This window comes from Glycine soja, chromosome 1 (assembly GCF_004193775.1).
Source record: "Glycine soja cultivar W05 chromosome 1, ASM419377v2, whole genome shotgun sequence".
Classification (NCBI taxonomy): Eukaryota; Viridiplantae; Streptophyta; class Magnoliopsida; order Fabales; family Fabaceae; genus Glycine; species Glycine soja.
This window is the reverse complement of record NC_041002.1, coordinates 51,613,407-51,626,877: the sequence shown is the minus strand read 5'-3', so window position 1 is coordinate 51,626,877 and position 13,471 is coordinate 51,613,407. Positions and strand designations below refer to the sequence as shown.

Sequence of the window (13,471 nt, the reverse complement as noted above, 5' to 3'; positions counted from 1 at the left end):
GCCCAAAGAGGATGGGATTCTGGCAATTAATTTTATGCTTAATTAAGTTTCTCATCGATGTAATTTGGCGTTTTTCATTTTCCCTGTCCTTGTAATTCTTTTTAAAAGTCGTATTATTAGATAATAAGATAATCTCCGAAAGCGTTAAATTACAGAGACAGGTTGAATCTTCATTGGAATTTAGAAGAAATAAAATTCACAAAAAAATAAAAATTTAAATTACAACTTTGAGCATATTCTATATATTTGTTAATAAGTGTAATTTGACTTCTATGCTCTTAAAAACCTGGCTTCTTGCTCTATAGCATGAAGTGGAAAGGTTCTGATTGAATGCTGCTTCCAAGTAACTGAAGGCTAAAAGCTTCCTATTCCTAATAAAGTAATAATTAATAAAGCCGAAGTATCCTGCAAATTCGGCTCACAAAAATATGCTTCATCAGCCACAATGGCCCAAATAACATGAACAAAAAAACTCACATAGCAGGTCAAAATGGGGATGCAAATAAAATGCTCAAACAAATTATATTTGGCCATCAGCTGCTAGTTTTAATCGTTGATGATGTTCCACGACCTTGTAATCTATACTTTCTCTAAACAACTGGGAATCCAAGATGCAGTCTGGGCGCCCATAGACAGCAGCTTGGACGCTGGCCATGAGTTTGGCGATCTCACGACCAGAAAATCCCTCTGTTTTCGTGGCAGCCTCTCTGAAAACATCTTCAGATAAATCTTTTATGGAAATCTTCTGAGGCTGCTTCTTCAGAAAGAAACCCCCCTTGGAGCCATTATTGTCATCACATAAATACTTGTTCAAATAGAGCTTCAACAACTTTAGACGCTCTTCCTCTCCTGGTAGCGGGAATTCAATCACTTCATCAATGCGATCAGTAACTGCACTATCAAGATCACCTGGCCTGTTTGTGGCAAGGACAAGTACTATGTCTCTAGACTGATCACCAGTTCTGAAGAGCAATGCATTTAGAGCACTTCGTTGAGCTTCACTCATGTGGGAGCTGTTACGCCTGCATTGAATAAAAAATGATCACTGAAAAATTGCTATAAAAGAGATATCATTAATATCCAACTTATCACACCAATCGTTTCTGCAATATACACGGTAAAATTTGCAGTCTTTTCAAGTTACAGACAATAAGGTAAAATTAATAGATGCAAAATCCATAGTGTTGTTGATTCATCTATGTATTTAATCTCCGAATATGTGAAGTTAAAGACACTTCGTGATTCTAAATATCAAAATTTATTAAAAACACAATATAAATCAAATATAAACCGTTAGGATTTGTGTAAAAGTATAAAGATGTTATACGTAGACTGTCTTAACTTGTAATACAACAGTTACATTTCTCACATGTTAGATAAACTACAAAAACAAAATTTTGGCTACCCTGCTACGTAGTAGTAATTTAAATAGTTATATTTTATAGAAGCAGTCTTCAAAATGTATTTTAAACGCTCCAGAACTTACTCGCAAAGGAAAGCATCTGCCTCATCAATAAAAAGCAATAGGCCTTTTCTTGATTTCTTGGACCAATCAAATATATCATGAATTTTGGTAACAGCCTGTGCGCCCAGAGGTGCAACATCTCCTCCAGTCATCATGGCATAATCCAAACCCTTGACATCAAAAATTGAAAGAGTCAATCATAGTTAAAGATACCTTTTTAAACAAATTCTGCAAACAGCATGAATAATGAGCCATAAAATAATATCAAAGGAAATTCCATGACTAGCTCATGGAAAATGCTAACAAGAATGCAAGATAAACCAAAACCACTGATAGTATAAATATAAAACAGAATTTGGGCATGATAATAATTAATTTTAATTCATTTGTTCATACATCACAGATACTACATCCAGAAACTTATGTCACATTGTCGGTAAAAACAACTTAACAGATCAGATAAAAAAGTAGAACAAGTCAAATATATGAAAATAAAACTGTGGATAGAAGAGCTAATCATTGTACCGATCTTCTAGCTATTTCTCTTGCAACCATCGTTTTACCAGTGCCAGGAGACCCGTAAAAAAGCATGTTACGAAATGGTGCCTGATGGGATTTGGTATTTGATGTTGCACGTGCAAGATGCTCTATTCTTCTCTGCAACGATGGATGAAGGATTACATTTCCAAGACCATTTTTACTCCCAATAGGCTTTTCTGCCCCAGCCAAAGTACTATCATGTAGAACTTTATTTTTGGCTTGAGAAATGATCTTTGACCCAGGAAACTTTGCCATAGATGATTCCCGGATCAGAGATGGCTGCCCCAAAATCCGATTAATATAGCCCCAAGTGACTTTACTACCTTCTCTGTAGAAATAGAAAGCACAACACAAAATGATCAGATATCATTTAAAAAGGAAAGAAAGAAGAAGGCAGAATTGTTATGAATATGAATTTGAAAAATTAGGCTAGAAACCAGTGCATATTTGATCAAGAGAACACAAGAGCTGATCCTACCCACTGAACTTATAAGAATTTTTAAGTGATGCAAGAATCAAGACAACATTCAAAGTAATAAAGGTTTGAAGTGGCTTATCATTGAAAAGGGAGGTGGAAGCATCATAGATTCATAGTACGAAAAACCTTGATTTTATTTGTATTCATGTTTTCTACTTTTTTTTCCTTGGGGCTGGGAATGGAAGGATTGACAATTGACCTGGGACTGGGAGATGGATGCTAAGCAGTGGCTATCACTTCTGTAGTGTAAGATACAAAAATAAGATCTTACCATTCTCTTTCCTTAAATTCCAGGATTCCACATTTACTTATAGTTGCTAGAGATGTTATGGATGTAACTGATGAGCCCCATACATTTGCTTAGTATCCAATAGCACCATGAAACAGATATTATACATCTAGATTATGCATTTTGGATACAACTATTTTGCAATCAGTCTTACCACTTCCACAATTTTTTTTGTATGATGCATAAAGTACATTAACAAACATTACAATAGTGGCATACATGAGATGATTGTAATTTGTATATCCAAACAGGTTTTGAAACTAAGTAATTTTAGTTCAAAATCAAATGCATTAAAAAGAACAGCATATGTACCTAGTCATATATATTCCTGCAGCTAGTGCAGTAGCTCCTCCAACAGTCATAAGCAATTTGTCCCTATCAGTCAATAAGGCCCTTAGGCCCCCTGTATATTGTAAGAAGTCAGATGATATCATTTCCAAAACAAAGATTAACTCATCATCTACCAATGAAAACAGTTGATAAAAACAAGGACACCGTGATAAAGATGTAGTGAGATGGAACAATACAGGCTAGCAACATTTTGGCTATGTGTCACACACATTGGCAACCAAAGAAACAAAAACTCAAAAATCACAACATTTTCTTAGACAAATATGTCAAAATATCTTTGGTAATATAAAACTTTACCTTTATAGTTTCCCCAAAAAGTTCAGAAGCGTACATCTAGAGCAGTGCTTACATTTATAAGAAGCTATGAGCTATATAATACCATGCAACCAAGGATGCTGCCTTATGAGATAAGAACTAGACATACACTTTCACACAAGCAAGCTTAAAAACACAGGCTGTAATAATTGTAAATTTATCCAAGTAAAAGGATTAACAATTCTGGGAACCATTACGGGCAAGAATTTTCCCGTTATCATTTGTATGCAATATTACAAGTTGATATCCATTCTCTGTCACAGAAAGTACACAAAATATAACCACAGATGCAGACACGTAAATGTAAGGATATGACTTGTGTTGTGCATTTTGGTTTCACACAATACATACAACATGCCAGTTTATTCTTGTGTAAGGATTTTACTTTGGCAAAAAGTATCAATAGCAACAAGCTAATAAGCCTTTCAGCTAAAATGGTTACTGTTTCACAAAGCTTTATCATGAACTTACCAACCAAAATTTGGTATATCCATATCAATATTAATCACATTTACAAAAAGGAAAACAGATATTGGCATAATGAAAGTGAAACTGCATAGAAACTTATCCATAAATATGAGTAGGTAGCACAAGACAATCAAAATCCACAATATGATCCTCATATAAAGCAAAAAGTATATTCTGAAGACAACAAATGCACTTATCAGTTGCATACCTTCAATATGACTAAAAGTTGTGTTAATTGCAGCAAGCCATTTATCTCTTTCACCTTGCATTCGTTCTATAAGCATTCTCCTGTTATGATCCTCAGTCAATTTTGCTTCATGGGCTCGGCCTTCAGCCTCTGCCATTGCCTTAACTCTAATAGTTTCTCTTTCTATTTCAGCTCTCTCCCTCTCAGTCTGACGCTGCTGAGATTGAATCTGTTCTTCAGTAGCCTGTCTTGCCTGCTCCTTTCTGAAAGAAGACTGCTCTTGCATCTTGACCAATTCAACATTATGTTGCCTTTGGGCTTCATGATCTGTCTGAGAATGGCAACTTATGGATAACTATTCTAAGTAAAACATTTTAATCTTGCAAAACTTCAAAGATGGTTTAATTTGAATAGGGGTCAAACCATCCAAATACTCACAAACAGTTAGACCATCCTATGAAAATTTCCTCATAAATCCAATTGCTACAGAGTTTTGAACAACAAGATAGGTAGGGGGATAAATATCAGAAGTCATTGAGAAAATCATAAGCTAAGATCATACATTTCTTTAAGAAAAAATTGGAAGAACTAAAAGAAGATAGGTTTGTTAGCAAAAGTATATCCAGTGCCTAGGACCAAAGAGCAAAAAGGAATTTACTGACCATAAGTTTAAGCTCAAACTCAGCTTGATTTTGCATATATATTTTCTAACTACATCCATAATTCTCAAAGCCATCATGACTTTTTGCTCTAGAGGAACAATTATTTCTAGATGCTAGTTTAAATTCCAAAGCTATCTAAATTCACAAATTAAATGATAAAAGAGTATATTTTTTATGTAGTCAGCACCTGCAATCTTTTCCTTGCCAATTCATCTTCATATCGCAACACCTGGGCCTGTCTCTGGGCTTGGTCCTGTATAAGATTGCGTTGTTCTTCAGCCATTTTACGCTGCCTTTCCTGCAATAAATTTATTTGACTAATCAGAGCAAGATAAAAATTAAAAAATGTATTGTACACCTGTGACTTGTAACCTACAGAGGGAAATTTGAGCAAATGTTTCCAACTTTCCAGCTTAGTTCGAAATGAGAAAATTGCAAACAAAATAAAATATTGGCAAAGTTTCGAGCTAGACTAGTGTTAGTTGCATATTGCATGTAAGCCCAAGCTTTACGGAAGACTGTGCCAGGTCTTTAATAATCCAGTTTGATCTATATTTCGTAAAGCACAACATATAAGGGAAAAATTGAAACCATTAAAGAATATCATGAGCTACATAAGGTATGGAAGTTTTGTAATAATATCACTTACAATATCTCCTTGAGATTGAATAAGTTCGTAATGCACTTTCTCAGCATCTAATTCAGCGAGGCGAGTTTCCTCCTGTTTTCGCATTAAATCAAACAGCTGCGAAACAAAAACAAAACAATCAGAAAACCACAATCATGCCCGACGCAAAGAGCACTGAGTTCGTTAGAACAAAAAATAAAACAAAAACCTGCTTGGAGTAGGGAGAACTATTGATTTCGCGGAGAGCTTTGGCTCCTCTTTCTAACGATTCCGGGTCGAAACCCGATTTGTTAGGTTCATCGGGCGGCGGAGGCTCGGAATTGGAGTCAGAGGGCTGATTCGGCGGCGAGGGCTCACTGGAAGATTTAGAAGAGAAGAACGGGAGTCGAAAGTAAGAATCGGCGTAGGCACGATCGGAGAAGGTGGACATGGAAACCACCGCAGCGGAAGTTACCGCCACGCATGAGGTTAACCTTGAAGCAGCCATGGCTTAGAATGCGCCTTCCAAATGGATCATGGAGAAGCTTCGTGTGGCGCGAGCTTAAACCCTCTGCTAGGGTTTAAACGGCAAAGAAAAGGTAGAGGAAGGCGTTGCTTGGAGAACAAATCAAACGCTTAAACGACTGTCGTTTATTCTCCAACCACTGATAAAACTACTTCCGGGTGCGTGGCTGTGGGCTTTCGGCCCAGTGGATCATCTCATTATATGGAAGTGTTTTTTAGTCAATATGTTACCGGGGTTAAGCCTCTCTCTAGTTTACTGCATGTTAATCCTCTTTTTAATTTTAATAAGATTTTTTTCTCTCGATTATATTTTTTTTACAAGGATTGAACGTAAAAATTTAAGAGAACTCATCCCAATCATAAATTTTGATAGGTTTTTTTAACAAAATTATTTTAAAAATCATATCAATAAATTTGTGATGGAATGAAAGTATAATTATGTTATCATTAAAATCAAGTTTTAAATGGTTATAAAACATTATTATTCAATCATATAATATAATAAAATTATACACTAATAATATAATAAAATTTACATTATTTAATCATAACTCATTATGTATGATAAATTTATTGACTTTTAAATAATTATCTTAAAATAATATAAATAATGATTTATAATTTATGGATAATGTCAAATTATTTTACATTATTAATACATAGGCATTAATCACTTTGTTTTTATTTGTTTTTTTAAGCAAAACTTAATAATTATACTTTTGGAAAATAAAAAAAATAAGGAATGTCAATAGATGTATTGATGTGCTAATAGTCTCACCTTAAATAATATTAATACAATCTTAAATATTCCTTAGTGAATTTTTTTTATTTTGTATGTAAATTTTTTTATTAATAAATATTAATTGTTAATTTTATTAAAATATTAATAAAAAAATTAAGTACCATCTCTTTCTCATCTCAACCACAAAACCAACCTTATAATTCCATTCACAAAACCAACCTTATGATTCCATTTTATGTTGAAGACTCCTTTCATGCTCTTCGTGACTGCCCTTGCTTTAAGGAGTTGTGGCTTCTCTGATCCTCTTCCCAACGGAGGTTAACTTGTAATAGTATTCATTTGTGGGTACAAGAAATCATGAATTTAGCTTACCCAATACCAACTCTCAGCTCTAGCTGCTTAGCTCTTTTTCTTTTATTTTTCATACTCTACCTAAAAAAAGAATGTTAAGAATTAATTTTAAAAAAAACTGTATTTAAAAATATAGTTCTAAAAGTGTGTTTTAAAAAAAAATTTATTTTAATGATAAAATAAAATAAATTTAAAATGTAAATATATTTACATTTCAATTTTTTACGTACGAATCTCATACTTTAAATTACTTTTAATGAGTTATAAATTTAATTTTTACTTATTTTATAATTATGTCTATTCACTGTAAATATTTCTTCATAAAAAAAGAAAAAAAAAACTAATTACATTGCAAACTCCTTATTTCATAAACAGTCACTTATTTGACAACATGAACTAGAAAATAACTTATATTTTACATAGAAAGCATGCAAAATCCTTTATATATCAGGACTTGCTGATGATTATACATTTATTTATAAGGGACACTCCACGCTATTGAGTTTGCTAATCTTGGATTTATTCTGATTTCTGGATCATCAAGAACCTGCCAAGCATAAAATAAAAGGTTTAAAAAAACTTGTAAGTTTTTTGCACACAGAAAGGGTTATTTTGCACACAGCATAATATGACATTAGGACTATTTGTACACAGAAAGGGTTAAAGGAATACTTCAATCTACGCATATAAATAAAGTTCACAAATTTTACATAATTCATGGCAGTAATTTTATGTTTCTCTCGTTTTTTTACTCATTATATATGCGCCTAATACAACGTCAACAAAGTTTGAGAGAGCAACTACTTGCTTTTCATAATAAAAAATGAGATGATGAATTTTTGTAGCTGAATGTGTGTGCATAAAATAATTGAAAAAACAGATGAGTACGTATTGCAATCTGATGTTGTTATGCTATTTGCACTTTCTAGTTTTATACTTTGATGGGTCAACAATGATATGTATTACATTCAGATACCAACAGTAATGTTTATATATTTTTTTATGCGTGTAATGTTTTTTTGGGGGGATTATACGCATATAATGTTTGTATTTGTACTTTATATCTTGCTTTTATTATACATTGGTTTGGTAACTTTGGTCAACATGCTAAACCACCTGGACAACCAAAGTTCACGATTCTATTCGAATCAGATTTATATGTTTTCTTTCTCCCTTAGTTTTTTTTTTTTTTTGTCATTTTGATGGTTGGTTAAATACAATTGGCATCTAGTGTGAAAATCTGGTACATATACATGTCAAGTGTCAACTCCATTTGATAACCTTTTTTTTTATCTTAGTCCACAGTCAGGAAGCATTAGCTCATAAGGAAGTATTAGTTTCGTATTAATTACTTTATATTATTTATTTACAATTAGGAACTACGTAGTATCAGTTTTAGGTCATGCTTTAAAAATCATCTCTATTTTTAGAAACCAATAATAGAATAAACTGATAGTGTAAATATTTGATGATCATATAATTGAAAATTGATCACTTTTATAATAATTATTTTTAAAATATATTTAAGAAAAATTCTAATTATTAGTTGATAATATAAAAAAATGCAATGCCTATATCAAATTTAGACTCTCATTAATTTTTACTATTCGTAACAAAAATTAAATAGTTAATATTTATCCTATTATTCTTACATATAAATCTTTTATCTTTTAATTTGTCTATAATTCCTAATTCCTAATATAAGACAAACTTAATTGAATTATGTTAGTCTAATAATTTCTCATTGAGTTACATGAGCTTTTATCACATTTAATTAGTATTCAAGTTTGATGTTTTTGTACTCCAATTTTCATAACCTTATTACTCTTTTGTTATCATGTTACCTATCACATTCATCACTTTATTTCTTTTCCCTTCTCTTTCCACCTTTATTTCACAAAAATGTATACACATAGTTATAAAGAAGAACATTTTCATTTAACAAAGAAATCGTTTGGTCACATGAAAATGACATTTGAGATTAGAGGTGTCAATTTACACTTTCCCATATTATTTTATGTACCAAAACTACTTGGATTGGATTAGGAGTGAAAGGTTTGGATAATTGAATGAATATATAAATTCAAAATTTATTTTCGAAACAAGGAATGAAATGCCACTGCTTTGATTGTTTCTCAAATGCTGGTTGCGAAATTATACACGTAGTATGTTTATGCAACAAAACTATGAAAATGAGTAAAAATCAATTTAAAAAATGTCTCTTTTTATGAATAAAATTATATAAAAAAGGTAAAAAAAAAAAGACCTTTGCAATATTGGCTCCATACCTGTATAGTTAGGTAATGGAATTTGACCACGCTCAATTCGCTTGATATCTTCTTTGAGGATTTCATAGTGTCTTTTAACATCCTCAACGGATTTTCCCACTACTCTTGCCACATTCTGCCACCTGTCAGGAGTTTCCCTATCATGTATAGCAAGGGCCTCTTCAAATAGTTTGTTTTGCCTTGGCGTCCAAGATGATGCCATCTAAAGATAAAATAATTAACCTTTTACTTCTCTTAGTGTGTACTTTGAAGCAATCTTGGGCTAGGGGAATATTATAAGCTGCCAAGAAGGAAAATGAGGCTTTAATCCACAAAAAGGAAATAAGAGAAATTAAATGATGGTTACTTTAAAGAAGGTAGATTATTACTCTATTAAGTCAAGGGATGGTATGGGAAGAGATTAGCAAGATTGCTCTTTATAAATAGGTGGAAAACTACTCTTGGTGGAGTTGAGGCTGTTGGCCGAATATATCTTCCCAAAGGACAAGAGATATTGTGACCCGTTCTCTTTGGAGCCAAAAGATTGCAAATCAGAACAATGGACATCAAGTGGAAGAAAGAGGAGAATCAAGATCAAATTAAGGGCACCCCTTTAATTGTTTTAAACAAAGATACTCTTTCATTATGTCACTGCGCGCAATTTAAGATTCCCATTTATGTTATTATTTATATAAATACCTCGTAAAAAATGTTATAAATAGCAACGAGTTCACCTTTAAAGCTATAATTGTGACATTACGGGAATAACTATTACTAGTATTTATTCCATGTTCAAGTGGAACAACTTACGGAACGGTACCTTATAGCCGAAATAATCACAATATTTTAATGAGAACTCAGGGTAGCGCGTTAAAAGGATTTTACCTGTGGAGTAGGAAGAAAGTTTTTCTACTGATATCTACCCAATAAATTCTTATATTAGTCCTCAAACTTCAATAATTTAGATATTTTAATATATCTTATACTTTTTTATGGTGTATGTATCCGATACTTATTTACTAAATATATTATTTACATCGGAATGGCAATTAAGGATGTAGCTGTGTGAGCTGGTGGTTAGGACTTTGGGATTTATGTACACTTTTACTGGTGGGAGCAACTTCTCTGTTAAACAATGCTTAACAGCTTACTTCTAATAATATAAATCACGGTTAAAAAGAAATGAAATAGTAATTAATAACTAACAAAATAGTATTTTCACCGAATATTGTCCTACTAAACATTTTTCTAATAATGGAACAATTACCCTGACTTTCTTTGAACTTAATGTTAATTATATTACATAGTTTTTAGTTAAGAAATTACACATATATATCCGCTTTACACCTTCTTTTTGTTATTTAAAAACATACTATACATATGATTTGTATATAAAAATATTGAAGATATGTGTATTATTATTTTTTTTAAAAAAAGTCTTAATAAATAAAAGTTAGAAAAATTAATGTAATTTTGCAAGTAATTAAACAAAATATAACTACAATAAATATTAAACAAATAAAGGTTAGTATAATTGTCTCTAAAGCAAATGAAATGATTCAGAACCCGTTAGCCCTCACAACCATGCAATAGGTGTTGTTCCAGTGTTTTCATGCATGGGAGAAGATGTCTCATATATGTTTTTACATGTTAAACTCATACTAGGCTCAAACCTTACCTTTCATTGAGCGGGATCGGACCAAATTACAAACTCTATGTAGGGCATGGTTCATAGCAAGTTAGATTAAAAAAATAAATTCAATTTGGGCTTTTAAAATAAAGCCTAAACTCAATAAAATCTAGTTTTATATTGAGATTTTACAAACAAAACCTAAATCGGACTTAAAAGGTTAAAATTTAATTGGTGCTGATAATTTAAATTTTGAGGTTAACATTTCACCAAGCAAATTTAGGGTTGTAGGCTCAATATAGGTCATGAGCTAGAATAGGTCATGCAAAAAGCCTAAATTCAATTTGGATTTCAAAAAAAGACACTCAAGCTTCGCAAAAGTCCAATTTTATCAATGCATAAAACTATAAAAAAAAATTAAATTTAAATCCTACATTTCATTGAGCGAATTTTAGTAAAGTCGGTCACATACTCAATGTGGGTCATGAGACATAGTAAGTTGGAGGAAATTACTTACTTTTTTATGTAAATTATGGACTAAGTCCTATACATTTTTTTTATAATATCTTTATTTTTATTTTACTTTAATATGTCTAGTGATAAAAGGTTAAAGAATCAAGTTATATCTTTTTTAAGAATCAAGATGCACTTGATCCTAAATTTAAGAGTAAATAATACATTTTCTCCCTAATAATTGTAGTTTTGATACCCTCAATGAAAGAGCACTATGGATTCTTTTAGAGGAAAAGAGCATTATGGATGATACACTGAATATGTTGTAATAGTTAGCACATAACAGAATGAGATGTTATAAACTCGATGTATAAAAGTTAAGTGAAAGGAATCTTACGTTTCTGTCAAATATGCTTTTCATTAGACTCAATCGTAATGCACCAATGACATTGTTTTGTTGTGGCAGTTCAGCTCTTTTTCATACAGAGACATTAGATAAGGGTATAGTCTATGACTCGGAATCCTTGCCTCTTGCTTCATGCTTTCCCACACCATAAGATCCAGCTAGAAATAGGCAATGGGTTGTGAAATATTGATTGAGAATTTGTCGTCTATAGCGATTTTATAAGACTTCAAAAGAATTATCTTGAGTAGAAAATACCCGTGATTTAAATAAAATTGAATATTTTAGATTTTTTAAAACACGATTGAATATTTTATATATAAGATTCAATAGGGCCAAAATAAAAAAAAAATAATGACAAAATTATAAATTTAATTAAAATTATAAAATTTTTAAAATATAAAAATGAAGAGACTAAAATTATGAATTGAAACTAAAATTGCATTTAAACCTTAATATTTCTAACATTTTTTTCTCGTTAATATGAACAAGATTTTCTTTTTGAGACGATACAAACAAGACTTTTATAATTATTATTTTTTAAATACATTACTGTTATTTTGTAAAGTTCTATAAATTGATGTATTTATTTGTAATTCTAAATTCTAAATTAAATGATTAAATCGTGTTATTAAATTTTTGTAATTTATCTTTGCATTTAAATTAAAAATAAATAAAAGGCTAAATCATTTGAAATGATATTACGACTACTATTTTTACTAACATTTTATTGACAAAGTTAAAAAGACTTCATTTATGTTATTTGGATAATTTGTTGTAATTAATGTGCTTAATTTTTAATTATTTTTTATGTATATCCATTTTATATAAACAAAATAAACATTCTTTTTCCATTTTATTTATATTATTTAGTTACTTTTTGTACGTAAATCTTATTTTCTAGAGTAACATGTTAAATTAATGTTTAATTATATTTTAAGTTCCTCAAATCATAGAGTCTTTTTTGGTCATCCAAGTAAAAATTTAATTTTTTTAATCTTTCTTTAAATAAAAATTTACATTTTAATTCTTCAAATTTTGGCAGAGGAACTATTTTTCAAAAATTTAAGAGATTAAAAAATATTTTTTATCGGAGTATTTAAAATAAATAAATTCTCTAATTTAAAAACTAAAAACATAATTAAGTGTTAAATTTACGCTCTAGTTTTCTTTTTCTCTTATTAAATTGGAACTCTTGAAACTTCCCGCACTTGAATTTGCTTTTTTCTGGGACAAATTTTTCGGTTTCCGTTGCACCGTTCTTGAGAGTTCAGATCTATGACGCTCTTAATTTACCACTTCACTGCCTTCAAAATTCAAATGCTCTCAAACCAAACGAGCATTAGCCTTTGGTTTCAGATGCGCCATATGGCTTTGTCGCACGCTTAGTCAGAGTCAAGAATCACTCAGGTATGGTTACCATTTTCTAAATGCGCATAATAATCTATGAAAAGAAGTGTTCCGTGCTTCGTAAGCTTTGATCATTCTCATCAATGCTTGTTCTGTTTTATTGTTATCATTTCTTTGTTTCCATTGTGCTTCATAATTAATCACTCACAATATTTTTTGTTAGGTAATCAATATTCTCACAAATAAAATTACTCACATCCATTAAAGATTGTGAAAATATAACAATTACATCATAAGAAAAATAATAAAAAATACAAAAATTTAACGTGGTTCGAAATCTCTTGTCTACATAGAATCGTCTTCAAAATATTTCTCTATCACAAAAATG

At 31.0% G+C, this 13,471-nt stretch overlaps 1 protein-coding gene and 1 long non-coding RNA gene across 2 annotated transcripts; both read right to left on the bottom strand.

Annotated features, from left to right (window-relative positions):
* Positions 1-144: 144 nt before the first annotated feature.
* Positions 145-6,015, bottom strand: LOC114420534 (ATPase family AAA domain-containing protein 3-B-like). The gene is made up of 8 exons (XM_028386405.1): positions 5,592-6,015; positions 5,405-5,500; positions 4,943-5,053; positions 4,115-4,424; positions 3,085-3,175; positions 1,991-2,333; positions 1,487-1,635; positions 145-1,022 (listed from the first exon to the last, which is right to left on the bottom strand). The coding sequence occupies exons 1-8, from the start codon at positions 5,868-5,870 to the stop codon at positions 521-523; spliced, it is 1,881 nt and encodes a 626-aa protein (XP_028242206.1). The 5' UTR covers positions 5,871-6,015; the 3' UTR covers positions 145-520.
* A 1,312-nt stretch (positions 6,016-7,327) lies between these two features.
* Positions 7,328-9,657, bottom strand: LOC114405710. The gene is made up of 2 exons (XR_003665287.1): positions 9,269-9,657; positions 7,328-7,527 (listed from the first exon to the last, which is right to left on the bottom strand). It is a non-coding gene; the product is annotated as an uncharacterized LOC114405710 (long non-coding RNA).
* Between the last annotated feature and the right edge of the window lie 3,814 nt (positions 9,658-13,471).

Bases quoted from the DNA above. Each gene is read 5' to 3' on its own strand.
- LOC114420534 (XM_028386405.1), bottom strand. From the start codon at position 5,870: ATGGCTGCTTCAAGGTTAACCTCATGCGTGGCGGTAACTTCCGCTGCG. The intron at 4,425-4,942 runs GTGCTGACTACA...TGCCATTCTCAG, and splicing joins TGGCAAGGAAAAGATTGCAG to ACAGATCATGAAGCCCAAAG. The intron at 1,636-1,990 runs GTACAATGATTA...TTTGATGTCAAG, and splicing joins GAGAAATAGCTAGAAGATCG to GGTTTGGATTATGCCATGAT.